Below are 27,873 nucleotides of genomic sequence, written 5' to 3' on the forward strand. Positions count from 1 at the left end.
TGCCATGAACCTCCTTAGGAATTGGTGGAATCATTTGGACACCTTCTTAGAAAGATGTTGTAATGTATTTCTAAAACACCATAGGATTACAAAGAAAACCAATTAAATTAAAATACAACCATCAAAATATTTTAAAATTTCTGACACTGTAGTACATGTGCATCTTTAATAACATATTAAATATCAAGATACAGTAGCAAATCTAGTAAGTGTCATAATTTCAATGTAGTGTTGGGTGTAAACAATAAGTCAAGATATTCACAACAATTGTGATGTGCACATATCTGTGATTTCTGTTGGTAACAAAGTCACTGATATTGCTACATATAAGACATTGGGAGTTACCAATACACATTAATCCAAACAGGATGTGGCATTAGAGTTTTTAATTGAGATAATTATTTATTTAATTAACTGATTAATTTTTTTGAGCGAGAGTCTCACTCTGTTGCCCAGGCTGGAGTACAGTGGTGTGATCTTGGCTTATTGCAGCCTCAGCCTCCCAGGTTCAAGCGATTCTCCTGCCTCAGCCTCCAGAGTAGCTGGGGTTGCAGGTGTGTGCCACCATGCCCAATTAATTTTTGTATTTTTAGTAGAGACAGGGTTTCGCCATGTTGGCCAGGCTGGTCTTGAGCTTCTGGCCTCAGGTGATCCCCCTGCCTCAGTCTCCCAAAATGCTGGGATTACAGGTGTGAGCCCCTGCCCCCGGCTGAGATAATTATTTAACCAGTTGTTGGGTTCTGGTGAATGAGACTAAGATCTTGGGGCAGCTCAACATTGAACTAGGTGTAAGGACAGAGGGGTGCCACGAAAGGTCTAAAACCTAATCTGAGTGATATGCATCCCAGGTCAGGAAAGCTCTATAAGTAATATTGCAATGACATTCATTCATTCAACAAGTACCTTCTGGGAACCAGGAATTGAGTGGACACTTCCTCAGCAACTTGGTTCTATCTTCTGATATTCAAATACTAGTCATAAAAATCCAGACATCAGTGAGAAACAAAATTGCATTAATTCAAGAAAAAACTATTCATCTTGATTGGATTGGGCTTCAAGACAGGAACATGTATCTCACATCTTGCTACTCCCCTGATTCTGTCAGTAATCTTGACCCATTCCCTTTTGTGTGTGTGTGCCAGAACATTTGTATAGACTTTATGTTTTTAGAATAGTTTTAAATTTACAGAAAAATTGAGAAGATAATACAGAGGGTCCTTGTACCCCCTACAGTTAATTTCCCTTATTATTAATATCTTAACATTAGTATGGTACATTTGTTACAATTAAGGAACTAATATTTATACATTATGATTAAAGTCCATACTTCATTCAGATTTTTTAGTTTTTGCTGAATGTCTTCTTTCTGTCCCAGGGATGCCACATTACAGTTGTCCTGCCTCTGTAGACTCTTAGACTTCTCTTGACTGTGACAGTTTCTCAGATTTTCCTTGGTTTTGTTGATCTTGACTGTCTGAAGGAGGACTGGTCAAGTATTTTAGAGAATGTCTCTCAATTGGGATTTGTGTGATATTTTTGTCATGATGAGACTGAAGTTACCGGTTTGGAAAGGACTATCGCAGAAGTAAAGTTCCATTTTCAAGACCTCATATCAAGGGTATAAGCTCTCAACTTGAGTTGTCACTATGGATGATGACCTTAAGTTATCACTGTTGATGATCAAGTGACTGAGGTAGTGTCTGTCTGGGACCCCTGCCAATTCAGCTTTTGCATTTCTATAATTAACTGCTAAAGAGAAAAGAATTCTCACTACACATGATAACCTCGTCCTTTACAGAATCACAGGTCTAGAAGAGATTGTGACAGTTTAGTTGGTCCAGCCTCTTGTCTCTGTACCCAAGCCATCCTGCACAGATGAGTTTGTGGTAGGCCTATTTTTAAAGATAGAAAGGGGCTGAGCGTGGTGGTTCACGCCTGTAATTCTAACACTTTGGGAGGCTGAGGTGGGTGAATCACTTGAGCCCAGGAGTTTAAGACCAGAATGGGCAACATAGTGAAACCCTGTCTTTACAAAAAATACAAAATTTAGCCAGGTGTGGTGGCATGCAACTGTAGTCTCAGCTACCCAGGAGGCTGTGGTGGGAGAATCACCTGAGCCCAGAAGGTCAAGGCTGCAGTGAGCTGTGATTGTGCCACTGCAAAAGAATTCTGAACTCTTGACAAATGATTCAATCAATCAACAAATATGCAATGTAGAGTGTTGGAACGATATGCAAGCTGCTTAGATATCTGTGGAACTCTAAGCCACTTATACCATCTTAAATCATTTCTGGAACAAGATGGTGTATGAGTGAAGATACAAATAATTTTTTTAAAAAGCAATGTAACACAGTGGGAATCAGTGGGTTATAAACACAGTTTTTGGACCCATAAGGTTTAAATTTACTTTCCAGGTCCACTGAATGAAGACATGCCACTTTATACAAGTCAGTAATGCCTTTCTAAGCCTCAGTCTCCTTAGTTATAACATGGGGATAATTGTACCCATTATTAAAAGTTGTGCAAATCAAATAACATATCGAAAGCATCTGGCACATAGTAGGTCTTCAATACCATGTAGCTATTGTTATTAAACAGGAAATAATTATATGACACTGCAATCATTATATTGCACAGTGTCATAATAGTTAATATGGCACTGTAAATGAAATGGAGTGTGTTTTAGAAGGGCTTTCTGCAGAAGGAATACACATTGTGGATCTTTCTCCTTAGTTTTCTTTCTGCTTCCCAGCTTCCTGCACTCTCTACTTTCTGTCTTGTTTGTTCTCGGATTTCATTACCTCCTCCCAGCTCTCTTAGCAGTTGGTGCCTTCACATCATTCCCCACGGCCAAGCCCTTTTGTTACACTGGCATTTCTGAAGCAGCTGAGTTTCTTAGCGACCGGTAAGAACCATTTCTCCCCCAGGTAGTCAGGGTGGGGCAGAGAGCTGACAAGAGTGGAGAAAATGTTTCTGTGTACAGGATTTGGATTCCTGCGTTTGTTTGTTTTGTTTTAAGTGGTTGCTTTTCTGATCCTATTACTGTAAAGGGTAATGACATTTGGGAATGAAAGTCTATGAATAAGTAATGATAATAGAAGTAAGACCCAGAACTGTAGGATAGAAAGCTTGTGTTAAAAATAGTCTGTCATTTTCCACTCTGCCTACTAAGCCTTTTCCTAGACTGAAAGACACAGATAGTGCTTCTGCGAGCTGAGCCAACACAGCATGGCAGGAGTCATTCCACAACCCAAGGAAAACCGTGCTCCCGAGCAAAGCAACTTTCTCTTGTGGTCAAACCACGTCCACTGGGTTTCTCTGATGTAGGCAATGAAACTTTTTCCCCCAAAGCCTGGTAACCTGAGTAAAAAATGTAAAATACATTTATTTTAGCATGGAAAATACAAAATGAGAACACATTAGGCTCTGAGAACTTTGTTTTTTGAGATAGTGATTCTTAGTTATTTGATTCAATGAAAACACAGACATGAACAAGGTGAAGCATAAGCAACTGTGATAAGACACTTCAGCTCAGGATGAAAATGTAAACCGTAGCATCAGAGGCACCATGCATGTCATTATCTAGAAGGTTGGTCAAACTGAAGTCCTGCAGCCTCAGCACAAATGGCTGCCAAACCCCAATTCTAGTGAACTAAGAGAAAACAGACAGTGATGCAAGCAAGGACTTTGTGCTCCAGTTCAGGAAGCCCAGATCCTAGGAGTGCAAGCCAAGACATTACAACCAATGTGAGCGATTGCTCTGGTGCCAATCGTGGCCTCGGATTTATTGCTTTAATGGCTAAGGTCACAGGCTAAGGCATTCTCCAGATTCTGCTATTGAATACAGACACCACCGCCCCTCCTGTCTCCCCACCATCAAACACCAGAGTCTGGTAAGGCAGAACTGTACAAATGGGAAACACCCATCAAATGCAGCAGGAATATTAACTTCACTAGGAAGCCTTTATATGCCATTACTTTAGAAAGGATTCCTTGTTAGTCCTACCATTAAACAATTAAATTGTCAGAGATGAATTCTGTGCATGTGTGTGCAGAGCTTGCCTGTGTGTGCACGATGTGTAATTTCCCACTCAGGTGATGTCTGCTGCAGGTTGTCTTTCTCTCTTTCTCTCTCTGTTTCTCTCTCTCCCTCTCCCCCCCCACAAATTGCTTTTCCCTTTACATTGTTGAAAATAAATACATCTTTCTGATGGTATAAGCAGTTTTTGCTTTGAACTTTGATATGCCTACACATTTTATCCCACACAGAAAGTAGTAATATAAAATGAAATGCTCAAAAATTAATTTGTCTCCAGGTATTTCTCGGCCAGAATATGATTCCTTAGTTCCTCTCTCCTGACACTAGTTATTGATACAGTCAGTTTACTCTCCTTGCATTCTATACATGGATGTTGTATCAAAGAACTCTAAATCAAGTCAAAGCTAATGCTTACAAATGGGAAGAATGATGAGCAAATGCTGAGTTTCCCTTGTTTTCATCCTAATTAGAAATTTATGCTTTCATAATTCTGGTTTACATATCCTAGTTCCCTACTGTAAAATGTTTGACCTAGGAAAATCAATGCTTGTGACAAGTACACACATTTCACTTAAACCTAGTAATAATTATTTTAGTCAAGAAAAAGCATACTATCTAAAATAAATTTAATGCTATTTAATACATGTAATTAGGGCCACACTTAAATCTCCTCTATACTTTCTTACATAACTCATATTTTTACTTAATTGGAATATATTCTTGCCCTTGTCAGTTACCAAAACTTTCCTTTGAGGCTTTAGTATTTAAAAAATGCTAAAAACAAAATAGACTAGCTGTACATTAAGATGAAAAGACTTTCAGAAATGCCATATGCATAAAGTGAAGGGGCCAGGTGCAGTGGCTCATGTCTGTAATCCCAATTCTTTGGGAGTCTAAGGGGGCAGGATCACTTGAGGCCAGGAGTTTAAGGTTACAATGAACTACGATCCCACCACTACATTCCAGCCCAGGTGACAGAGTGAGACCCTGTCTCTAAAAACGAATTAAAAATTAAAAGAATAAGGTGAACGACGAGCTTAAAAAAATCCTGCCAATATCTGCAAATCCTCCAGCTCCTAAGAAAATTATGTTGGATTAATTATCTATGTGCTGGTGTGACTATTACTCACTTAATAAATGCTTCTTGATTGTGATAACATCACAGTATCACAAATATATCCCATGAATGAATATTAAGCCTCATAAAATGTTTTATATCTGTTTTATAACAATGTGCAGAAGGGGCAAATCGAGAAGGCAAGGAGGCTTGAAATCAGATTATTAGTAGCTTCAGTTTCTGTACCGACTGCCAGTTTTTTGGATGTCATTTTCTTTGGCTTATGATATGGTTTGATATGTCCCCTCTGAATCTTAAGTTGAAATGTGATTCCTAGTGTTGGGAGTGGGGCAAATTCCCCATGAATGGCTTGGCGCCATCCTCGTGGTAATGAGTGAGTTCTCATTCCATGAGTTCATATGAGAGCTAATTTTTAAAAAGAGCCTGTCACCTCTCTCCTCTCTCTTGTTTCCTTTCTCTCTATGTGATACAGGCTCCTCCTTTGCCTTTCACCATGATTGTAAGCTCCCTGAGGCTCTCACCAGAAGCAGATGCACAATTCTTATACAGCTTGCAGAACCCGTGAACCAAATAAACCTCTCTTCTTCATAAATTACCAGCCACAGGTATCCTTTCATAGCAACACAAACAGACTAACACATCTTATATCTTTTTTTTTTTTTTTTTTTTTTTTTTTTTTTTTTTTTTTTTTTAGTCAGAGTCTCGCTCTGTCACCAGGCTGGAGTGCAGTGGTGTGATCTCGGCTCACTGCAATGTCCACCTCCCAGGTTCAAGTGATTCTCCTGTCTTAGCCTCCCGAGTAGGAGGGACTACAGGTGTGTGCCACTACACTCAGCTAATTTTAGTATTTTTAGTAGAGATGGAGTTTCACCATGTTGGTCAGGATAGTGTCGATCTCTTGACCTCATGATCTGCCTGCCTTGGCCTCCCAAAATACTGGGATTACAGGTGTGAGCCACCATGCCCAGCCACTTATATCTTTTTTTTAAATAGGATGACATGTATATGATTTTTGGAAGCTCCTCCTGTTGCATGGCCAGAGTTATATTTAGGTGTAAGCTGGGGTACATGCTATTTTCCAGCTGTGGGGGTCCTCACACAGCCCCACACAGCCTCTCCCAGTCCTTACCAAAATCTACCTTCAGATTTTGGATGAAATACTTCACTCCTTCTTCAGTCATTCATATTTCTGAATTTGTGCTCTGGCACCATGCAGACCCATGTATTTAGATTTCTGGTCAAGAAAAAACTGTACAGACCTTTACTGCCAAAGGTAGGAAGAGGATAAATGAGGAACATTCTCCTTGGAAGAAGAGAAGGAAAGGGGAACAAAGAATGGTAGTATTCCCAGAAGATATCCGTGTCACCATTTTTCTTATTTACTTACTATCTCATTTCATTGTGCAAAAAGTTTGAACTGTCCCACCTCTAATATACACACATACCCCACACACTCTTTCACCATCTTTTACTTAAATAACTTCCTTCCACCTTCTGTGCTTTCCCTCCAATAACACTGTCATCTTCTCTCATATGACTATTTTTAAAGTTGGCTTTAACTCATCCAGTGCCCTCATGCCTGGCACATTCTGTTCTTTCACTTGTGGAGCTCATGGATGTTATCCCTTAACCTCCAAGAAGGTTCCCTTCCTTCTCCCCTCTGGTTATCTAGGTCCCAACCAAATTTCATCCCTAACTTAGGACCCATCTTCTCCCTGAAGACTTGGGATGAATATTGAGGTTGATGTGCACATGGTTACCACACTCATTTTTATTATTATGATTATTATTGTTCTTAATATAGAGACGGGGTCTCACTATGTTGCCCAGTTTGGTCTTGAAGTCCTGGGCTGAAGCAATCCACCTGCCTTGGCCTCCCAAAGTATTGGGATTACCGGCGTGAGCCACTGTGCCCGGCAGGTTATCATACTTTTTTAGCTGATATAATATTAATAGCATTAAATGTATTTGAACTGAAAATCTGTAATTGAAAGTTACCAATGATGTTAGAATAAAGTCTTTTTACAAATAATTGGTATGGGTCAGGTGTGGTGGCTCATACCTGTAATCCCAGCACTTTGGACCAGCACTTTGGGAGCTGGAGGATCACTGGAATCCAGGAGTTTGAGACCAGCCTGAGAAATAAAGCAAGACCTCCATCTCTACCAAAAATTAAAAAATAGCCAGGAGTGATGCTGTGTGTGTGTGTAGTCCCAGCTACTTGGGAAACTGAGGTGGGAAAATCACTTAAGCCCAGGAGTTCAAGGCGGCAATGGGTTGTGATCACTCTATGGGACTCCAGCCTGGGCAACAGTGACACCCTAACTCTAATTTTTTTTTTTAATTAAAAAAGGATTGATATGTTTACTGTAAACCTTTCCTACCTATTTACTGATATAGGTTTTCCAAAATAGTACCTTGAGCAAGCTTCTCTCTCTCTCTCTCTCTCCATATACATATATACATATATATGATAATTTTCATTCAGAAATAATACTCATTAGCTTGTATTACATCTGAAATCATGTCATTAGTTATTAATTGCTTTGATTAAAGTTTTTGTAGCATTATGAGATGCCTATTAAAATACAAATATCCCGGAGAGAGATAACACTCCAAGCTCATTATCAATGATTTACATCTTTTCAGGAATTATTGCAGGATTACCTATGAAATATCAAATCACTTTCCACCTGTGATGGTAAATAAGTAAATTCAGCCACATGAGAAAGCCCACTCACTACATGACTGCGTCTGTGTCATGATATCAGGGCAATTAGAAGAGACTGCCTGCTACCCAAACTCCACCATCCCATCCCAAATATTTTATTTTAAGTTTTAGCCAAAAGGGTTTTTGTATACTATTAAATATGGATATTCCTGAAAGAGGTCACACATGAAGCCCATGTTATTTTTTGCATCTCTGAACAAATGTCTTTATCAGATTCTTCAAGATGCTAATCTAAACCCTTTACTGTTTAATTCTCTGAAATGTCTTCAATAATTATTAAGTCCTAAGACTTAAACCTTAATGTTTATCGAAATAATCATAAACTTCTGTGATTTGCTCTCATATGGTGTCCACACCTAGACTGGAATAGTCAGCTAACTAGTGGACATCCCCATCTACACTTCATACTCAAAATGCCCGGAACCAACACATGCTATTCCCTTCATATCTGCTTTTCATTTGCTACAGGTTTACTCAGCCACACAGTAGTAGTAATATCACTCAAGTAGTAGCGTCCCAGACATCTTTCTTCTCTTCCCCACAGTCAGTGATTATATCCTGAAGATTCCAACTCAGTGATACCTCACATTGAAGCGGCTCTCATTCAGAAGCCCCTGTCTCATGCAGACCTGCAGTTTTCCTCCCTAGACTCCCAAAAGAGCTTCTTACTCACAATTCCCAGCACCACTCCCCACTGACATCCCTCTTCCTAAAGCTCAGCTTCGACCGTATCACCGTCCAGTATGAAAACTCAAATGTTCCCCATTGCTTATTAAATTCAGACCAAACTCATCTTGCTGTTCAGTATATACTATGATACACTGTATTATGTAATATCCTACACCGTATTATCATACACAATGTTAAGATACACTGTATTATGATACACTTCTACTTTCACATACCCACTAGTAAAACCAGAACACTCACTCCCCTCAAAGATTCTGTTGCTTTCCAGGCTACGTGCCTTTCCTCAAATTCTTTCCTCCACATTTCACTCATTCCCCATTTCCACCCATTGAGAGCTACCTATCTTCAAGATCAACTTCAGTTTTACTTTCTTCACGAAGTCTTTCTGGCTCTCCCAGCTGGATGTGATCGTCTCACCGTGGAACTCCCATGGCGTCCGCTGTGCCCTGACTTCCTAAATAGTACCATCATGTCTACGAGTGTCTTATGCTACTCACTATGTTGACAAACCGTTAAGTCCAGGAACAGTGTCTTATTAATTTCTACCTCAACTGCAGTACCTAGATCAATTCTCGTGTATAAAATGCACATAATTATTGAAGTGCTTCTGAATGACTTTTGAAGGAGGATAAGAAAAAAAGTGGAGGAGTTCTGAAAGGGTGGCTATGCCAAGAAATTATATCACAGGCTCCTGGAGAGCAACTTTACACACTTTGTAATCTTGCATAAGACTGTGGCTTAGCACAAGCGTCTTGGCAATGATGAAAATCGGTGTTGGGGGCAAGGCAGGCTGGTCCAGAGCACCAGCATCCACTTGGATAAAATCTAGTACTAGGGACTTTCAGGTAGGGAGGGCAACATGAAACCACTGCGTCCCAGGAATCTTGGTAGTATCTTCAGGTCCTGGAAGGCTGCGGGGAAGATGGCAGCTCTAGGCCAGAGGATTCTGGGAGGCAAATGAGGTAATAAAACTAACTGCCTGTTTCACCATTCTACATACACTAGTTTAGACTAGCACTATTTTAGTCTTGTTTGGGTTCTAAATATCTGTGAAACTATCAGTCAGTTGTTCAATCAATCCTTACATATTTATTGTGTGCTTTCAATACGCCAAGCACTTGCACTGGGCTAGGTGCTGAAGTGATGGGGGCTAACGAAAAAGACAGAAGTCCCTGCCCGTATGGACCTTACTTTCTAGTGGAAGAAGAGACATGATAAATTGAAAACATGCATAAAAGATTAGAAACTGATCTTTGTTTTATCCTCTAGATGAAAATCAAGCAGGCTATAAAGGTGAAATGTGAGAATTTCAATCATAGTGGTCAGGGCTTATGAAGAAGATGATAGTTGAGCAGGGATGTGGAAGACGTGAACATGTGTCTGTGCAGCCACCTGAGGAAAAGAGCTCCACAGGAAGAGGACAGAGCCAGTGCAAATGTTCCGAGGAAAGCAAGGCTGGTGGTTAGAGAAACAGAGAGGAGGTCAGAGTGGCTGGAGTGGTTGGAGGCAGAGTGAGATCAGAGAAATAAAGAGAGACTTCTAGTCTTCGTAGGCTATGGCAAAAACATGGCTTTTACTTTGGAATGGGGAGCTCCAGGAATAGCTTTGGCAAAAATTGACGCTATTGCTGTTGACCTGGGTTTGAACTGGAGAGAGGACCAAAGCAATAAGCAGGGAGACCAGTTAGCAGGCCACTGTAAGATCCTGGGCAGAAGATGATGATGAAAGTGTGGACCAGAATGGTGGTGGTAGAGATGATGAGAGGTGATCAACATCAAGAAAAATTTTAAAGGTAGTGTCTCTAGGACTTTCTGATGTATTAGATAGAGGAGATGAAGAAAAAAAGTCAAAGATGACTTGAAGGATTTTTGTCAGCACAACTAGAAAAATACTACCGTTTATTAATGGAGACTATTAAAGGTGGCATAAGTTGGGAAAGCAGAAATAATTAGGGGTTGAGTTTTGGATCTATAAAGCGTGTGATACTTATGAGACATCTACATGTAGTCTGGAAGTCAGGAGAGAGTCTGGGCTAGAGATATGAATTTGGGAGTCATCAGAATATAGACAGTATTTGAAGGCAAGAGACTAGATGAGTTCACAAGAGAGGGCCATAGAGAAGAGCCAAGGTGCAAGGACTGAGCTTGAGGCACCCCAACATCCAGAGGTCTTAGAGGAGAGGGGGAACCAGCAAAGGAGGCTGAGAAGGAACCACCAGTGAGGCAGGAGGCAAACCAGGTGGGTGTGTTGTCCCAGGAGCCCAGATACAGATGTTTGAGGGAGGAGGGGGTGGGCAGCTGGGGCAAATGCTGCTTACACGTCAAGTTAGATAGATGCAAAATGGCCTTTGGATTTAACAACCTGGAGGTCATTGGTGACATTGACAAGAACAGTTCAATGGAGTGATGGGATAAGAAAACCTCAGAGGAAAAGGTTTGAGAATAGAAGAGGAATTGAAGAGATTGGGTACAGATGCTTCATCTTGTCACAAAAATGTGGTCTTTTATTTGTTTTTGAGATGGAGTCTTGCTCTGTTGCACCCAGGCTGGTGTGCAGTGGCACAATCTCTGCTCACTGCAACCTCTAGCTCCTGGGTTCAAATGATTATCCTGCCTCAGCCTCCTAAGTAGCTGGGAATAGAGGTGTCCGCCACCACACCCGGCTAATTTTTTTATTTTTAGTAGAGACGGTGTTTCACCATGTTAGTCAGGCTAGTCTTGAACTCCTGATCTTAGGTGATCTGCCCACCTCGTCCTCCCAAAGTGCTGGGATTACAGGCATGAGCCACCATGTCCGGCCAAAAATGGTCTATGTTTTTAAGCCAGTAATTCAAACTTTCAATTAATCCAAATGGGCACTGTGTCCACAACAATCTGAATAAGCCAAATTTTACTTGTGAAATCTCCCTATCAGACAAACCACAAAAAGGTTTTGTGAAATGGGTTTCAGCAATTTTAAGTCTGGAAGTCTCTTTGTTAACTGAAGGAAAATAAACACTTCCTTCAGTAAATTTGCAGCTCAAAGTATTTTAAATTTTATAATCAAACTTCTATTTGGAATGTCTCACACACACACACACACACACACACACACACACACACAGAGCCCCCGAAATGATGACATCATAGTTCTCAATTGAATATTGTACCTCATTATAAATAACATTTACTCATTCCTAATATTTCACTATTGATTTATAGTTACTTTTTTTCATGTCGTAGCTACCACAGACTCACCTTAAATTTGTAATAAGGTTTCTCATTACATAGACATTTGACTGCCTTTTGTACTTGTAGATACAGGCTCATGTTGTCAACAGTTGGGCATTGGATCTCAGAAAACATTAAGCTTGGGATTAAAAGCAGGGCAGAGAAAGCTGTCAGTAAAACATGCTAACCTAATGTATGTGGCGAGGACAGGGTCTAGTTCACATCCAGAACTGCAAGGATGCTGTGAAGTACAATGACTTGATACTTGTGATATCATTTTGTTGTAACATTAAATCCAAGAGTCTTTTCGACCCAAGGGCAATGCCAGTTTCCCAGAAGGCTCATTTCTCAGAGCCACTGCTCCAAAGATGCCAGTGCACCCATGCTGATACTTAGTCTCATGTTATTTCTCAATTTTATGCTTAATTTGCTCCTTTTGGTTTTATGTATTTTGACACAGCCAAGTGTACGTGGGGATTTCCCCATAGTCCTTTAAATGCTATAAAACTTTAATATAGGGAGATAAAAGCCATAATAAGCCATGCCTTCAAGCCCTCACATTTAGTTCTTTATTTGAGTTTGACAATAACCAGTTTTAGATACTGATTTGGATTTCTAAGTACGTGCACTGCTTTAAATGCCCTTGTGCCTTTCCTGACCCTCCTCTCCCACCCAAATGAAAATTATATTCTACCCTTAACCTGGACATGCAACTTCCATTGACTGCACAAAATGGCATCTTTACAATTCTTAAATTAACATCATAATGGTCAACATCATGGATGTGAGCCAATGAAATTTAATATGGTTCAGAATAAAGCCAAGATGGATGCCCAATTCCCAATTTTAGGCATCCAACCCTGGAATGTCTTCTGGAAAAAATGAAGTAATGCTCCTGGTAGGCTGTTGGGTTTGTCTGTTTTCAGCATAATTGCCATCTCTCAGCTTCCTAATACCCTTAAAAACCTCTGAGAGTCTGTAATGTACAAAGTTCAACAAAAACACCTTTAAAACAGATTATTCTAATTATGTTTAATATTGGTTTGCTGCTTTATTGAATAAACTACATTTGCTTAAAAAAAAAAAAAGGAATTTCACTTAACTGCATGTCAGTCACCCAAGTTTTAAGTGTACAAATGAAATGGAAACATTTATTACACAAATTTAATTACAATTCTAAGAAATAAACATGCAAATTAGATAGAGTTCAATTTGCAGATGCTAATCCTCATCCTTGATCTTGTTCCTTCCTCCCTTGATTTTCAGTCTGTGCGGCTTCTTGATTCCTAGGGAGTCAGGCAGCCAGAGGTTTGGTTTTTCACAGTTGGAGGATCACTGTTTTAAAGAAGTGTTATATTTAGCACATCTGGCATAGTGGCAGTAAACAAACATTATAGTCTTTGTAACACTTTTGTGCAGGTGCCTTCTCCCGATTTTATTAGGTCTATGGCTTCCAAGCCTCTGCCTTCATTACACCTGAAATGACCTATCTCGACTATAGAGGGGTCCCTAGACAGAAGTTATGAATTAATGTTTTTTAAAAACAAACTCTGAGCCCATTATAGGAGAAAATTGCTATTTGCAAAGTATTCTGATTCCAAGGCTTAAATTACATTCTCTTGAGCAAGGACAACCTCTTGTATTACTTTTTATTTCCTGGAGGTTTTCCCTGGAGGCTCCCCACCCAGAAAGAGTTGCCAATTCAAGTTGTAGCAGGACCATGGTTGCTTTTTTTTGTACGTACGAAGCTCAGGCGGGGGCGGGCGGCGAGGGGAGAATAACTGTTTGGTCCTGCAAAGACATCTGTTTCTCATCTCCGTTTGCTGTGGCAAAGGAGAAGAAAGTCTTTTGCAAAGGGTGGGAAAGGCACAGTTTTTTGTTTTGTTTTGTTTTGTTTTTTTAATCACACGCACACACAACAACAACAAAACTAAACCAAATTTAAAAAGACAAGACATCTCGGAAGGTTGCGGAGTGAATATATTATTCCGCTGGAGCGGAGCCCCCAGGGTTAGGGCGGGAGCCCGAGAGCGCGTGGGGTCTGGGCTGCGGGCTGGAGCTGGGCCCGCGTGTCCCCGGGCACCGGGAGGGGAGGGGAGGAGAAGGAGGAGGGAGGGCGGGAAGGAGGGAAGGAGGCAGGGGGCGGGCTGGGGTGGGGGTGCGGGAAAGGCGCCCCGTGTGCAGCCTGAGGAGCGGCGGCGGCGGCGGGAGCAGAGGGAGGGAGGAAGAGCGCGCGCGCTTGTCATGTTCCCTCTCTCACCCTGGGGGCATCCTGCAGAACCTCTGCTCGGAAATCCACGGGGAAATGGCAAACAGGATTGACGGGTTTCACACGCTCCTCGCTAGACAGAGCCGCTCATTACCATAACCGTCTGCAGCGACGGCGGCGCAGCGCCCCAGTCGCGGCGGCGGGACCTGCCGGGACCGTCGCCCGCCGCACAACCGCGGTCACCGCCGAGCGGGCCGCCGGGCCGGGACCGGGACCTGCGCGAGTGTGCACCGGCGGCCGGGCTGGCGCCCAGCCCAGAGCGGACCAGCAGCAGCTCGAGCGCTGCGGCCGCCGCCTCCCGCTGACCCCGCGGTAAGAGCCGGGCTGGGCGCGGGCCGCGGGGGCGGGAGGGCCGAGCCGGGTGGAAGGCGAGGGTCCCCCGGGGCTCCTGCCCGCGCAGACGGGCACCCACGCGGCCTCCCGCGCGCTCTCCCGGCACCAGGGCTGCGCCGAAGTCACCGAGTGGACTCGCAGCGGGGCCGGGGCGGCGTGGGGGCCAAAGCACAGCTGGGCGCGGAGGCGGCGCGGGCTTTTCCCAGGGCTGGCTTGCGCCGCGGCGCCTTCACCAGGGCGGGAACCGCCGCCTCCTCTAGGGCTGCTCGGGCTGCCACCCGCGCGCACCGAGACAACTCCAGGGGCGGGTGGGGTCAGCACTCTGGTGAGACCTCAGGGTCCTCGGTGGCCGCTTAGTCCCTCATTCTCGGGAACCGGGGTCAGTAGGAGGGGTGCCCCCAGGTCCGGACGCCGCGGCGCTTGGCAGGTGGGAATGGAAGGATTGTGGATGTCAGGAGCGCGCGTTTGCAAGAAAAAGGAATTGATGCAGTAGCTGACACCTTCTGTCCCCCGCCACCTCCGCCCCCGCACCCTCCTCCCCGGCAGCCGAGCCGCGCTGCGGGCGGCGGCGGCTCCTCTGTCCTCAGCTCACCTCCCCGGCGGGCTGAGGCTGCTGCCCGCCTGGTCCACGCCTCCGCTTCTCTCCGCCCTTCTTCCCCTCCCGCCTCTTCGGCCCTAGCAACTTTCCGAGTGCCCGGCTGCGGCCGCAGAAGCAGGCAAGAGGCGTCCTCGCCGCCAGGTCCCACGGGCGCAGGGCGCTTCCGCAGCCACGGGCTTCCAGCCTGCTTGGCCGGCGAGAGAGGGAGGGCCGGGCCGGCATCTGCTGCGGGCTGGAGCGCGGGGGCCCGGGCCAGCCCCGCCAGAGCCCTGCCAGCCGCCGTGAGTCATTTCCTTGGAATCCTACCTTTGGTGTTTATTTCCCTTAGAAGGAAACTTGGCTGAAAAAAAAAAAAAAAAAAAAAAAGGATAAGACATAAAGAATAATAATAGCTCTTATTCTTCAGAAGAGGCACACGGCTCCGGCACCGTAGGAAGACAACTTGCCTTTGTTCCCGGACACTTGGGGTGTTTACTTTCTCCTGTGGCTGGCGGCCGGCGGGCGCTGCTGGCTACCCCAGGAGGGGCTGGGGGCTACGGCACCGACCCCCCGGGGGTGTGTCTGTGCGGGAGCCAGGATGTGGTTGGTGGCTGCCGTCTGCCTTCAAGAGGTCTGCCCTCCAAACCTCGGACCGCTCCCCCAACCTTGGGCACCTCTTCATGCTCCTTAGGCCCAGCACCTGCAGCCCCAACCATAAGACCCAGCTTCAAGCTCTTGGCCTCGCGGGGCTGCAGCTGAGAAATGTACTTTCCAGGGCAGACAGGTGTACTGCAGGGACCGGCAGAAAAGCGACATCTGTCTGTGTAGAAGGGTTGAAGGATTTTGCTCGCCCATCTAGGCCCTTCCACTACTACCACCAGGAGCTGGAGAAGCTGTTGAGATCACTTTAGGACAATGTGGAGGTCAGGGGCTTGATGCCATTTAAGGCTGGCAGCATGGATCGGGGGTGGAAATAGCCCTGTAATTCCCTGCTTTCCAGTATTGGAATCAGACCGCTAACTGCTATAATGATCTTAATCAAATGGTGTCTAATTTTCAATGACAGATGGAAGAAGAGGTGGGCAAAGAATGGCCTGGAGCCCCTTGTTAGAGTCAAAGTGCCGCTGATTTCATAGGTACCCTGTTTTGTGTGTCAGCACCTCCTGTTAGCATCATAATTGCTTCGAGGAAAGAACAAGCCCAACTCATCTGGAAAAACCAAATTGTATAGAAATGTCTGGTAACTTTAGTATGAACATTTGCCAGAAAAGCTTGACATTCTAGCCCTCAGTCTTCTGGGGAGGCTGGACGTGTCATTCCACTACATCCACCTGGGTGACAGAACAGACATGCAGGAGCCTGAGAATGAGGGGTTAGGGCTTTTTTTTTTTTTTTTTTTTTTTTTTCATCTTTTAAACCCATGCAGAGACAAAACACACTCTGACACCTGCGTGTTGAATCCATCACCTCCGATCATAGAAAATAAATTTTGCCATAATGTATATCTTTGTCTTTATTTAATATTAATAGAACATGAATTTGTGGACTTGAATGGCTGACGTCAGTAGCAGAATTATAATGTAAATCTCATCATACAGAGAATTATGACAGTTTAGATCTCTACATGTAATATGAAGAAAGATTCATGTTAAGCATTTGTGCTTACCGCTGCACGGTCCAATTTTTCGTGAACATTGAATTTGCCTTCTTAATCTGTTAACAGCTAGTGTAAGTTCTAAATAGACTAGGAAGACTCAATTGCAAAATCTCTTCCCTGCTTCCAAATAATCCCAACTCATTCATGATTTATTCAGATTTACATAAATCACTTGCAGAACTCAGTCTCTCTAGTTTAGGATTTTGTGTGTGACAGTTCTCAATTTAAAAAAGAAAAACTTTCTAACATTAGATAATTAGATATTAAAATTGAGATATTGTAGAAAAAAAATAGCCAAGATAAAAACTGTTATGCCATGTTTCAAGTTCAAATGCATAAAAGGATCTCATATGGTGGAAATAATACTAATAGAAACACTGAAATCCTCAGCAACCAAAAAATCTACTACCAAAAAGTTATTAAAATATAAACAAACTCTGAAGAACATAAAACAGCACAGGGCCCATATAATGTCCTATTAAACAAAAGTAATTGCTGCAAATGCTTTTCTTTCTTAAGGGGCATGAGTTTGTTAACCTGCTTTTGTTTACATGAAATAAAATTCTGCATAGGCAAAAGGCTTGGATCTTATTTCCATGATCTAACACGAAAGTGTTAGATTTTCAAGCTAGAAAATATTGATTCTCTCAGTAAGAAAGGGCTGCTTACTCTTGAAAAGCTACAATTCATGTGCTCTTGGCAACAGCATTTCCTGATATGATTGTCTCTTAGAATAGGTTAAGAAACTGGACCATTTCATGAGAGCCTTCCAGGGAATAAATCATCATGAAGTTTGATACCCTACTTGGATGTGGAGTTTGAGAAGTGACGATAGACGGAAGAGCTTAATTTGTTAAATCGATGTAGGCTAAGTTGCTTTGTTGATGACTCAAAGAGAAAAATAAATGACATGTCCCATCATTTCTTTATAAAGATTTAATTGAACCTTTCTTTTCCCCACTTGTAAAAGGTTTTCTAATAAGTCCTTACTGATGTCTCCTTGGAGGGCATCTTAAAAGAGAAGGGGGAGGTGGTTTAGCAGCCCAAATCAGTTGAGTCTAATTCTCTCCACTGACCTGTACACCTTCCCTGTCTGTCAGAAGGTCTTACTTCATTAGTCAGTGTGGTCGGGACAGAATTTGAGACCTCAGAGAGAAGACTGGGTGAAAGGTAGAGTCATCTCTGCCAGGAGCTCATCTTTTAGTCAGAAGGACATTGTCACTTTAATGATGCTATTTCGCCTTATCCTGCTGTGTTTCCTCTTTCTTGGAAGTGGACCCTTGTTATATCATGTAGGTGATAATAGTCTCCCATGAGACAGTGATAGATTCACTGTTTCCCAAAAACATTAGCAGCTGTATAATTTGGAAAAGAAAGCAAGAATTGGGCCCTTAGATTATATTCGAAAGACAATCAATCTTCAGAAAGCGAGCTTGACATCACTTGTGTGACAGTTCTTGAAACCACAAAGTGGGATAGTGGGGGCTTGGGTCTCTTAAAGGGATTGGCAGTTAACAAGGCACTGAGGCTGCGCTACTGTCACCACTGGTCTATGGCCCTAGGTCTTTTTACTTTCCTATCAGACTCTCTTCTCCCTTGAACTTACTCTTGACCCTACCTTGAGACCTGCATAGGACCAAGTGAAGTCACAGAGCCCCCATGAAAGTGACCTCACTGCCTGAGCTATGGAGGGGCCCAGGAAGCCTAACAGAGCAGAGAGGCTCCCATCTCCCTGCAGGCCCAAGGGAGCGAAGGGCTTGAACTGGAGAGAAGGGCAGTGATGTGTTGCCTCTTGGAAAGTTCCTGCTCTGTGTCTGGGCTTTGCAGTGTAAAGAGTTGCTGGCTGCCTCTGGCCCCAGAGCCTGGCTCCTGTTTAATATTCTGCCTGCTCCGTTGATGTTGTGCTTGGCTCCTGTGGGACTGCAACTCAGGGCTTGAAACTGGAGCCAATTTTCTGTCTTCATCTCGCAGTGTTTTGACTGGAGGCAGATCCAGTTCAGGCCGATCAGGGCTGGTGGAAACAACTACCAAGTGTCTCTCTGTCTGCTTTGCTTTGGGAGAAGAAAGTGGAGGGAGCCCCAGCATGTTGTAGAGGAACTACCCTGCGGAAACGAGAGGAGGAGGGTGCAGGGGGCAGCGGAACAGACCGAACCTCAGAGCATCAGTCGGAATTACGGTGGAGATTTCTGCTTCCCCTGCCCTTTTCTTTTGATTGATTAGTGGATTTCATCAAAGGAGGCTCCTGGGGGATTGACTAGAAAATTGATTTTGCCTTATTAATAGAAAGGAAGCGCAAGGGTTTTGGCTTCTTAGCGGTACATTTTCTTTGGAAGGTCAGAAGGAAAATGTGTTTGGGAGGCAAAGCAGCTGTCTAAAAGAGGGCTGAGGGGAATCTGAGAACAATAAGAAATGGGATTTTAAAGATCCACCCATGAAATGCAGATTGCTGAACACAGAGGCTGAGCTAATAGCAGCAAGAGAGTTTGCCGAGGTTTTCTTTGAAAAAATAATAAAATGTTTCAGGGTGAAGGGGAGGGGCAAGAAGTAAAAGTTTCCCAAAGCAAAGAAATGAAGATGCCAAGGCCCTCCCTTGGCTGGCTCTTGATTAGGGCTGTTTTCTTCATTCTTTTTTTTTCTTTTCAGATCTGAGGCTGTCAGAGATGACTCTGGTTCTGTCCATGAATAGATTCTGCGAGCCCATTGTCTCGGAAGGAGCTGCTGAAATTGCTGGGTACCAAACGCTATGGGAGGCTGACAGCTACGGAGGCCCAAGCCCCCCAGGGCCAGCACAGGCTCCTTTGCAGGGAGACCGGGGAGCTGGTCCCCCGCTGGCAGGTATTGCCCTTGATTTCCGCTCCGCCCCCCCCCCGCCCCCCGCCCCGCCCCGGCCCCTCGCTGCCCTCTGCCGCCAGCCTGGTGGACAGGAAATGGTGTCTGGGGTGCCCTTCTGAGCCAGGAGAGCTAAAGCTCCAAGGACTTCCCGGGCTGCCTGTGTGCCTCTCATAAGTGAGTCCAGAGCTCCAGAGAGAGGACCAGAGGCGCTATTTAAATTGCATTTAAACCTGTGTCTACCCGTGGTGCTGCTTGCGTGTAAGTCATGTGTCTATACTACTAAGAGGGCCAAACTGATATTGAAACTCTGAGTCTGGGTTTTGGTTTTCCACCCTGTGGAAGCCGATGGTTCTCTCACAACTATGAAAGCTCTGGTGGGCTCAACAATGACACCAAGGAATCTGCACTTTGGGCCAGCAGCTATGTGCCTCTTTATTAACCCATTTATGCCCAGTGTTCCATTATTGGAACGCTAAGCTTGAGGGAGTTATTTATACCCTACTACTTAAGGTCATCACCAAAGTCAGACGTTTCACACACAAAAAATTGCAACCTCTGGCATAAATGGGTTAAGGACACAATTGGCTTTGGGACTGTAGGGAAAAAAATTAAAGCCAAGAAAATAAAAATATGTTCTTCCTGATTCTTTCTTCTTATGGTTTAAGTTCCTCTGGATTTCTGTGGAGTACTACCTATTTTTTAAAAGAAACTAAAATATAAAGCAAGTACTCAGTGCAGTTTGTTTTGCTAAAAAAGATTGAAAGCTGTGGTCTTCATGGTTGACACACTACATCTTGGAGAATGAAAAGAACATTAGTTACTCAAAATTTTAAATCAAAATTTAAAAATTTGAATTTTGTATTTTGAAAAAATGAATATTATAATTCCAATGTGCAGATAACCATTTGTTTACTAACCTAAAGCAAATAATGTTTTAAAGTTGTTTGGTTATCCGTGGTTAAAAATGTATACATTTGAACAGTGGTGCTATGTTATCATGGATTTAATTAAACCAATTAAATAAATACTAATATATTTTAGAGTAATTACACTCCTCCCCTTTATGAATGTTGCAGTTTTCTTTTGCATAAAATTAATATTCTGTGTATTTAGTAAATGCTAAAATATGTCATTTTCCTCTATAATTGCCTAGAAATCTTTTCCTAGCCTGGGTCATAGGATTCCATATGATAGCAACTATTAAGACAAATGTTTATTTTTAATCACCACATGTACAGACAAATATGTAGCCAAGTTATCCTCTAGAAGGAAAGGAAACGAAAGTATTTTGTTTGGAGAACCTCTGGCAAACCGCATGTCATTTGTCATATCTGATTTATTACCACAGGATCACATTACAGGGGAATTTCAAATCCTATAACAACATCCAAGATCACATACTTTAAGAGGAAGTATGTGGAAGAAGAGGATTTTCACCCACCACTCAGCAGCTGTAGCCATAAAGTATGTTTTTTTAATAGTCATTATTTTTATTAAGAATTTAAGATACTTAGTAACAGTTGCTTGATCCACTTCCAGAAATTAAATTGTTTCACCCAAGCAATGAAAATGAGCCACTTCTCAGTGGAGCCTCATTAATTGTTGTCACTTTTTTGGGTCCTGTGTTATTTTTCACAAGTACTTGAAGAAAAAGCTGGCAAGAGCTCTCCTACCCAGAAATATCAAAATTATGTAATCCAAGAAATTTTTTTTTAACGTATGCTTTAATATTTCTCAGGTTGCATTTCGGGTTATGGTTCTTCCGCACTTTTGTGTCTGGGAATGCACTTGTTCTTTCCTGTCGTGTTCTCCCCAGTCTGAGTTCTGGCTCCTGCAGCCAATGCTACATCCATGTGTGTCCACGTAGGGGTGGTTACGCAGGGCTTTTCCCGACTTCTTATGGGTAGACTCACCATCCTTGAATGTGTGCATACAAGTAGAAATATGCACGACATTGGACGTTGGTTACATATAAGTTTGTTGAAACACAGACTTGATTCCAAGAAAAGACCAAAGCTAACTTTTCTGTAGGTAGAGTAAAAAATAATAATAACAAATGAAGATATTCCATAGAATTATGAAATTGGGCACTAAACTTTTGAAATATCACTTCTTTTCTCTTTAAGTAACTACTTTCCTTCAATAACTATCTGCTGATTTAATTGAGGCGGGTATAACCCCAGACCATAGTTGTCTGAAATGCAGAGAGAATTTTCAATTCATCTTCCTCTCTGTCTCCTCTTGCCGTCCCCCTCTGTCACCTCATCCTTTAGATTGCTTTTACCTTGCTCCTAGAATGACGGCAGAATGCATTGGTAGGCACTGGGCTTTTCCCTGCAGGTGGAGTCCCTGCCTTTGGTCAGTCTGAGCTGGTTCAGTCCACAGCTCCTCAGGTTACGCTGCCAGTTTATATTTTTGGCGACCTGGAATAACTGGTCCTCAGGACACACGCCGTTTATTTCATTTTTAGTTTCTGTGTTGTGCTTATAGCAGTTTCCCAGTTGCTACTGGATTTGCACCAACCATCACATAGTGATAGTGTCGCGCAGCTCAGGAGCGAGTCCTCTCATTTCCTCTCCCCATCTTGTCTCCCGCTCAGCTCCACAAGGAAGCCACTTTGGTCCTTCAACTGACAGATTCTGTCAGGGTCTGAGCCTCATTAATTATTGTTGTCCTTGTATCAGGCAAGGATAATTGCAAATATGAAACCCAAAGAATTAAAAGGGGGACAGCATTAAAAGCCAAATATCATGCTTCTTGATGGCTAGACCTGGGTTTGAAGTATATTCGTTATGACTTGCATCTTGGCATCATTTTAGAAACATGTATTGATGTCCTGTGTGTGTGTGTGTATTTGTGTACACACACATAAAAAAGTACAAGTATCATAGTACAGCTTGATGAATTTCATGAGGTGAACATGCTCATGTAACTTACATCCAGGTCAAGAACCAAAACATAACCAGCAACCAGAATCCTCCTTGTGCCTGCTTCTAGCGCTGCCCCTCACCCTACTCACCCCAACTCCGAAAGTGCCTGCTCTCCTGATTTCTAATAGCTTAGATTAGTTTTGTGTTTTAGCATCTTCCTTACTGGGACATAATAGATCAACCACCTGACCTGTCCCTCCTGAGGTCTGCACTGTGATTTGACTCGCTAGTGCTTGACCACCCCATCGAGTCAGGAAGTGGGTAGGTGCTCCAGCCAAGTGAGGAAAGGGAACATCGGCAGAACTGGGGACAGGCTCTCTAAATGAACCCTGGGGAACAAGATGGCAACATGCCCAGGCCCAGACAGTGCCAAGAAAGAAGTGTGCTGTGATGATATTTTTATATAGTCCATTTTCTGAACTGTCTCTCTTCCTTTTCTTTCTTTTTTTTTCCCTTTGGTTTGTAGACCATCTCAGTTTTTGAGGAACGAGCCCACATCCTTTATATGTCCTTAGAAAAGCTAAAGTTTATCGATGATCCTGAAGTGTATCTCCGAAGATCTGTCCTTATAAACAATTTGATGAAAAGGATCCATGGAGAGATTATCATGCAGAATAACTGGTGCTTCCCTGCCTGCTCTTTCAATGGCACCTCTGCCCAAGAGTGGTTTATGGCTCAAGACTGCCCTTACCGAAAACGACCACGGATGGCCAAAGAGGAATGTGAAAAGTTTCATGCCTGCTGCTTTTACCAAGAATGTGGTGGCCACTACCTAAATTTACCCCTTTCTGTCAATGCTAATGTTGGAAGTGCCTCCACTGCTGCCTCCTCTCCCTGCACCTCTTCCTCCTCCTCCTCCTCCTCTTCCTCTCCCTCTTTGCCTTTACCAAGTTGCTCCCACCAGGTGGATTTTGATGTAGGCAGTGCATCTGTTTACAAGAGTGATGGCCAGATACCTGCCAACGAAATCTTTGTCACTAATGTCAGATCACTTGGCGTTCAGGAAAAGGCCAAATTAAATGATGAGAAAGCAAATAATGACACCAACAGAGATGGTGGCCCCCTCAGCCATGAACCTGTGGGAAATGACCTTGCTTTTGAGTGCAAGGGCCAATTTTACGATTATTTTGAGACCGGATATAATGAAAGAAACAATGTAAATGAATCTTGGAAGAAGTCCTTAAGGAAAAAGGAGGCTTCACCACCAAGTAACAAACTGTGCTGCAGCAAAGGAAGTAAAATATGAGCCATCTTCTCACCGAACTTTGAAGCATGCACAGCATGATCAGTTAGCGCTCATGAATTTTATTTTGAATGGATTTTGTAGTTTTGTACAACTGATAAAATTATGCCATGAACATGCCATGTCGTTTTAATGCCTGGAGAGCGGATTGCATAAAACATCTGTATAGTAGGCAACAACGAGCTTCCTGATAAATGTGGCGATTTTTACCAAGAAAACAGTTGAACTTAATGCTTAAAAGTATATCATAGTTTTCTTACAGAGAAGATCAGTAGATTATATTAGGGGACAACGTGCCCTTGCAATATTTCCATTGCCCCCCAAGGAGCCTGTCACTAGCTAAGAAATTTCAACATGTTTGCCAATTAATTAGGGGGTTACTTGGTAAGCAAATCAATATAACCAGCAAAGTTAACTGCTTCTATATGATACAATATTTTTTTAAAATAAAAGACTGAAGACAGGGAGCTAGATGAAATGGCTTCATGGTGCTGTTAAGTATTTGTACCTAACAGTCTTGTGTGACAGATGAAAATAGGATGTAACATAACGAAACACACCTGTCTAGGGGCGGCAATCAGCAGTCTTACACAGAGAGGGAAGTCCCTGCAAGTTCCTAGCTTGCCTGTGATGGGCGATGAGGCTTTTAGAGAGGTGTTATACAGGGCGAATTTTGGTGCCTTACCTTATCTTAATTTTTGCCAATGTGAAAATTAAGGATAAATCAGAGTTACAGCAGGGATTTAACAAACAGGAGAAAAAAAACAACAACACAGGGTGGATCAATATGGTTTGGAAACTTAACTTTGAACTATTGTGTTCAACTTTTGATTCGACATCTCTATTCTTCCTTTATTTTTGATGCCCAATTGCTTTTGGATTTGGCATTTTTTTCAGTAGGGATGGAGGAAATGAGAAAGCTGTTAGCAAGCAGCACTGGCTGCTCCAGCTTTTCTCTGGCAACTGTCTGTTGCTGGGGTTTGGGTTTTCTGGGTTTTGGGTTGTTGTGTTTTATTTTCTTGTCCAATGAAGTTCACGAACCAGTGGCATGCATTATACTTTTCTCTGTTTTGCATCATTTCACTCGTTTAGATTATAAAAGCATGTGGGTTTTTATGTATGAACTTTGCTGTTGATTAAGAAGCACAATGTTAATAAATGACGTGGTGATCAATAAGGTTTATCTTAAAGAATGTAAAGACTTTAGTTTTTGGAAAGTTATTTTGGAGAAATGGGATTTAATCTATAATCATTACTATGTATTTGGTCTACATGTTCCAAATAATATCTTTAATTTGTACATTTGAAAAGTGTTCAGAGTGGCCCTCCTGCCATCCTTCCTTCCACTCCAGCCAACTCTTCCTGCTAAACTGTATTCCACTTTCCAAGTTTACTAATTGACTTGGGCCTCTTTAAACAATACTTCACAGAAACCAAATGCCAAATGGAGGAAATAAGTGAGCCCTCCCAGTTTCTCCAAGATAAAGCTTTTTTTTTTATTATTGCTATTAATATTAAATATAGGTCTCATTCATACAGTGTATGAGTCGGATCATTTGGACAATTGTCCACAAGGACCAATTTTTAAAACATTTTCTTGCGTCATAGCTAATAGTCTAGTAATGTTTTGTCCTTTATTTTCAATATTTGATAAACATTTGATGTTCAAAACTTAGATAATAGATGCTTGTATATGAATGTGTTGTAATAAAGTGACGTTTTCTTGATATATATTTATTAAAATGATAAAAATTCATTAAGTTTTTTTAAAGTTTAATGGCTATTGGCTATGTTTCTCTTTTCCATTATTCTCTCTCCTTTAAAAAACTCAAAACATCTAGAAACGCTAGTGGATAGTGGCCACACAGGAGTTTTCTAAAAGAGTATTTTAAAATGCCAATCTGAGAGGTGTTTTAGAATGATCCCAGTTTGTAAGTTTAAGTTTCTGTTGATTCAGAAGCACAATGTTAATAGATGCTGTGGTGATAAATAAGGTTATATCTTTAAAAATGTGAAAATTTTCTTTCTGAAGTGTCTCTGAAAAAAAATGTAAAACATGAAGCCGTAAATATTGAATCTTAGCTGACTCCATTATGAAATGTCAAATTGTAAGGATGACCCATATGTAAATGGTTATAATAGCTACAGATTATTCCTAGTAGCATTCTATACAATTCTGTATTAATATTCTTAAAAGCTAATACTTGATTAAGGGGAAAGCTAGTTGAAAGATAATTAATTTGTCAAATATAGCATTCTTATTGCAAGTGTAATATCTCATGGAGATTTAAATATGAATGAAAGGACTTATCCTTCCGCTTTTTAAAAGCCCCCAGCATTACTAGATAGTGTTTTTCTTGAGGGCCAAAACCGTAAAATGACAAAGTTGGTGATTCTCAGCGGCATTCACCTGAGCTGTGAGCGCCTGCACCTGCTCAGTAGAACCCACGAGAATCACTTCTCTGCAGGATAGGTGGTTGGTACCTTTGAATTCAGCAGCATAAAAATCTGTTCTTTTTAGTTGTCAAGTTTTTGTTACCAGGATATTTCTACCATGGCAAAAAAATGTTCACCAAAAAATCATTTGTAAACACCCATCCAAAATACAAAAATTCTCTTGTTAGCAGGTGAGAGTGCCAGGACTTCCTGTGTTCACCTCTTATGTACCCAACATTGTCTTCTATGCATGAGATATTCCATTAGATTTTCCTAGAGTGGCCAGGACACCCTTCATAGTAAGTTAAATCTCTTAACCGGATTTTATAGTTTTATCTTGAGCAACCTGGAAAAGCTAAGACATCCTCCACCCACACTACTGTCTACCCGCCTGGAAGCAGCACCTTCTCTCATTGCTGTGCTCTGCTTTAAGGAAAACCTGATATGACAGAATCAAGACTATTAAAAGATAAATTGAAGGGAAGTCTTCATTTAAGAAAGTGGTCTTGCTCCCCAAGAGTGCCTTTAATTGCTATTCCCCTAGGCATCTGGGTGCGTATCATTAATGAAATCATTAACCTTTGTCTCTGATCCTGCCTTTCTAAAAATGGCAGATTATAGAAGGTGGTCTGGCAAAGAAATTTTCAAGGGGCAAAAGTCTCAACATCATCTTTCCACTCCAAATCCTATTATTCTAAACCTCACTTTCTAGGGGTCCTAGGGACAGGATTGCAGGGACAGGACATGGAGGAAGAGAGAAAAATTCAAAACCAGCAGACGCCACTATCTGGCAATGAATTGAAATTTGGGATAAAACATCTTTGGCATGATCTTTTATTAAGACAACAGAAATTTAGAATATTTCACATGCTACTTTGTTAAACGGTGCAGGAGGTGAATGGAAGTATTTCTTTTTAGAGCTCATAGTTAACTCCATCAAGACATGGCTACCCATCCCTCCAATTATGAACTTGTATTACAGCTCCACTTAGTGACTTCCTTTCTGTGTATCAGGAGGAGAGCAGAGGACAACTTGCAGAAGACATGGTCACTAAGAGACATCAACTTCGAAACAAGTATAAGACAAGGATATAAGGATTCTTCTGTGATGCAGCTAGGCTTTTATATCCTTCTAACAAATTGTGAGCAGGAAACGTTTTTGGAAATAATTAGTTGTTAAATTTCATCTTTCTGACAGCCCCTTAAATTTGAAGTCATTTCATTTGTAGTTAAGTTTACCACATCCCTGCCAATTTTACCAGATCTTTTCAGAGACAAGGATTCAGCATGGCATTAGTAATGATGGTTTAAACTAGATGCAGAACTGTCCCATGAAGGGAAGAATGATACCAGTATTTAAATAATAAAAGAAGAGACAATGTATGGTTTGTAGTGATTCATCTTTAAGATTGCTGTGTTTTGATTCTGTGGTTTAAAATAAATGCGTTAAGGATCTTTTAAGTTACTACAAGATGCCTATGTTGGTTTCTTAGCTATAGTGCCTAAGCAAGGTATATTCTCTTGACATGGGTAAAACGTTTCAGTTGTATGTGCTATAGCTACGTGGCCTGGGGTGAAACAGTTACTAGCTTGGAGATTATTTCCCAGCCCTGGGTACATGCCATATTTTAGCTGTGAGAACTCACTTAGGAAAAGCACTTGCAAAGATGCAAGTTATGAACACTTGAATCTCGTATCCTGCCATAAAGTGCATCAGCAAGTGAGTTTAATAAAACATGCTGTTTAAAATAGTCTGTAATTTCCTGTTTCTGCATTTCCCTTCAGTATCTGTGACAGGCTGAAGAACGATGACTAAACGAAGGGAATTTACACAAGCTAGTCTGGTGGT

At 42.1% G+C, this 27,873-nt stretch overlaps 2 protein-coding genes across 3 annotated transcripts; one reads left to right on the forward strand and one right to left on the reverse strand.

The window, feature by feature from the left end:
- Window positions 1-12,767: 12,767 nt before the first annotated feature.
- On the reverse strand, window positions 12,768-15,781 carry LOC101037063 (uncharacterized). Its single transcript, XM_074385715.1, has 3 exons — window positions 15,695-15,781; window positions 14,942-15,253; window positions 12,768-13,082 (listed from the first exon to the last, which is right to left on the reverse strand). The coding sequence occupies exons 1-3, from the start codon at window positions 15,779-15,781 to the stop codon at window positions 13,080-13,082; spliced, it is 402 nt and encodes a 133-aa protein (XP_074241816.1). The 3' UTR covers window positions 12,768-13,079.
- SERTAD4 (SERTA domain containing 4) lies at window positions 13,914-27,405 on the forward strand. 2 transcript variants are annotated; one of them, XM_039463483.2, is made up of 4 exons: window positions 13,914-14,328; window positions 19,227-19,418; window positions 20,764-20,879; window positions 22,812-27,405. In XM_039463483.2, the coding sequence occupies exons 2-4, from the start codon at window positions 19,244-19,246 to the stop codon at window positions 23,589-23,591; spliced, it is 1,071 nt and encodes a 356-aa protein (XP_039319417.1). In that variant the 5' UTR covers window positions 13,914-14,328; window positions 19,227-19,243; the 3' UTR covers window positions 23,592-27,405. The 2 variants fall into 2 exon arrangements, with proteins under 2 accessions (XP_039319417.1, XP_074241232.1); XM_074385131.1 differs by lacking the exon at window positions 13,914-14,328 and adding an exon at window positions 18,503-18,759.
- The last annotated feature ends 468 nt before the right edge of the window (window positions 27,406-27,873 follow it).

The sequence above is a fragment of the Saimiri boliviensis genome, chromosome 14 (assembly GCF_048565385.1).
Source record: "Saimiri boliviensis isolate mSaiBol1 chromosome 14, mSaiBol1.pri, whole genome shotgun sequence".
Lineage (NCBI taxonomy): Eukaryota > Metazoa > Chordata > Mammalia > Primates > Cebidae > Saimiri > Saimiri boliviensis.

Excerpts from the sequence above, each read along its gene's own strand:
- LOC101037063 (XM_074385715.1), bottom strand. The coding sequence starts at position 15,781 with ATGGGCGAGCAAAATCCTTCAACCCTTCTACACAGACAGATGTCGCTT. Across the intron at positions 15,254-15,694 it reads ACACCTGTCTGCCCTGGAAA|GTAGGATTCCAAGGAAATGA; the intron begins GTACATTTCTCA and ends TAAACACCAAAG.
- SERTAD4 (XM_039463483.2), top strand. The coding sequence starts at position 19,244 with ATGACTCTGGTTCTGTCCATGAATAGATTCTGCGAGCCCATTGTCTCG. Across the intron at positions 19,419-20,763 it reads AGCTGGTCCCCCGCTGGCAG|GATCACATTACAGGGGAATT; the intron begins GTATTGCCCTTG and ends TTATTACCACAG. Across the intron at positions 20,880-22,811 it reads TCAGCAGCTGTAGCCATAAA|ACCATCTCAGTTTTTGAGGA; the intron begins GTATGTTTTTTT and ends TTTGGTTTGTAG.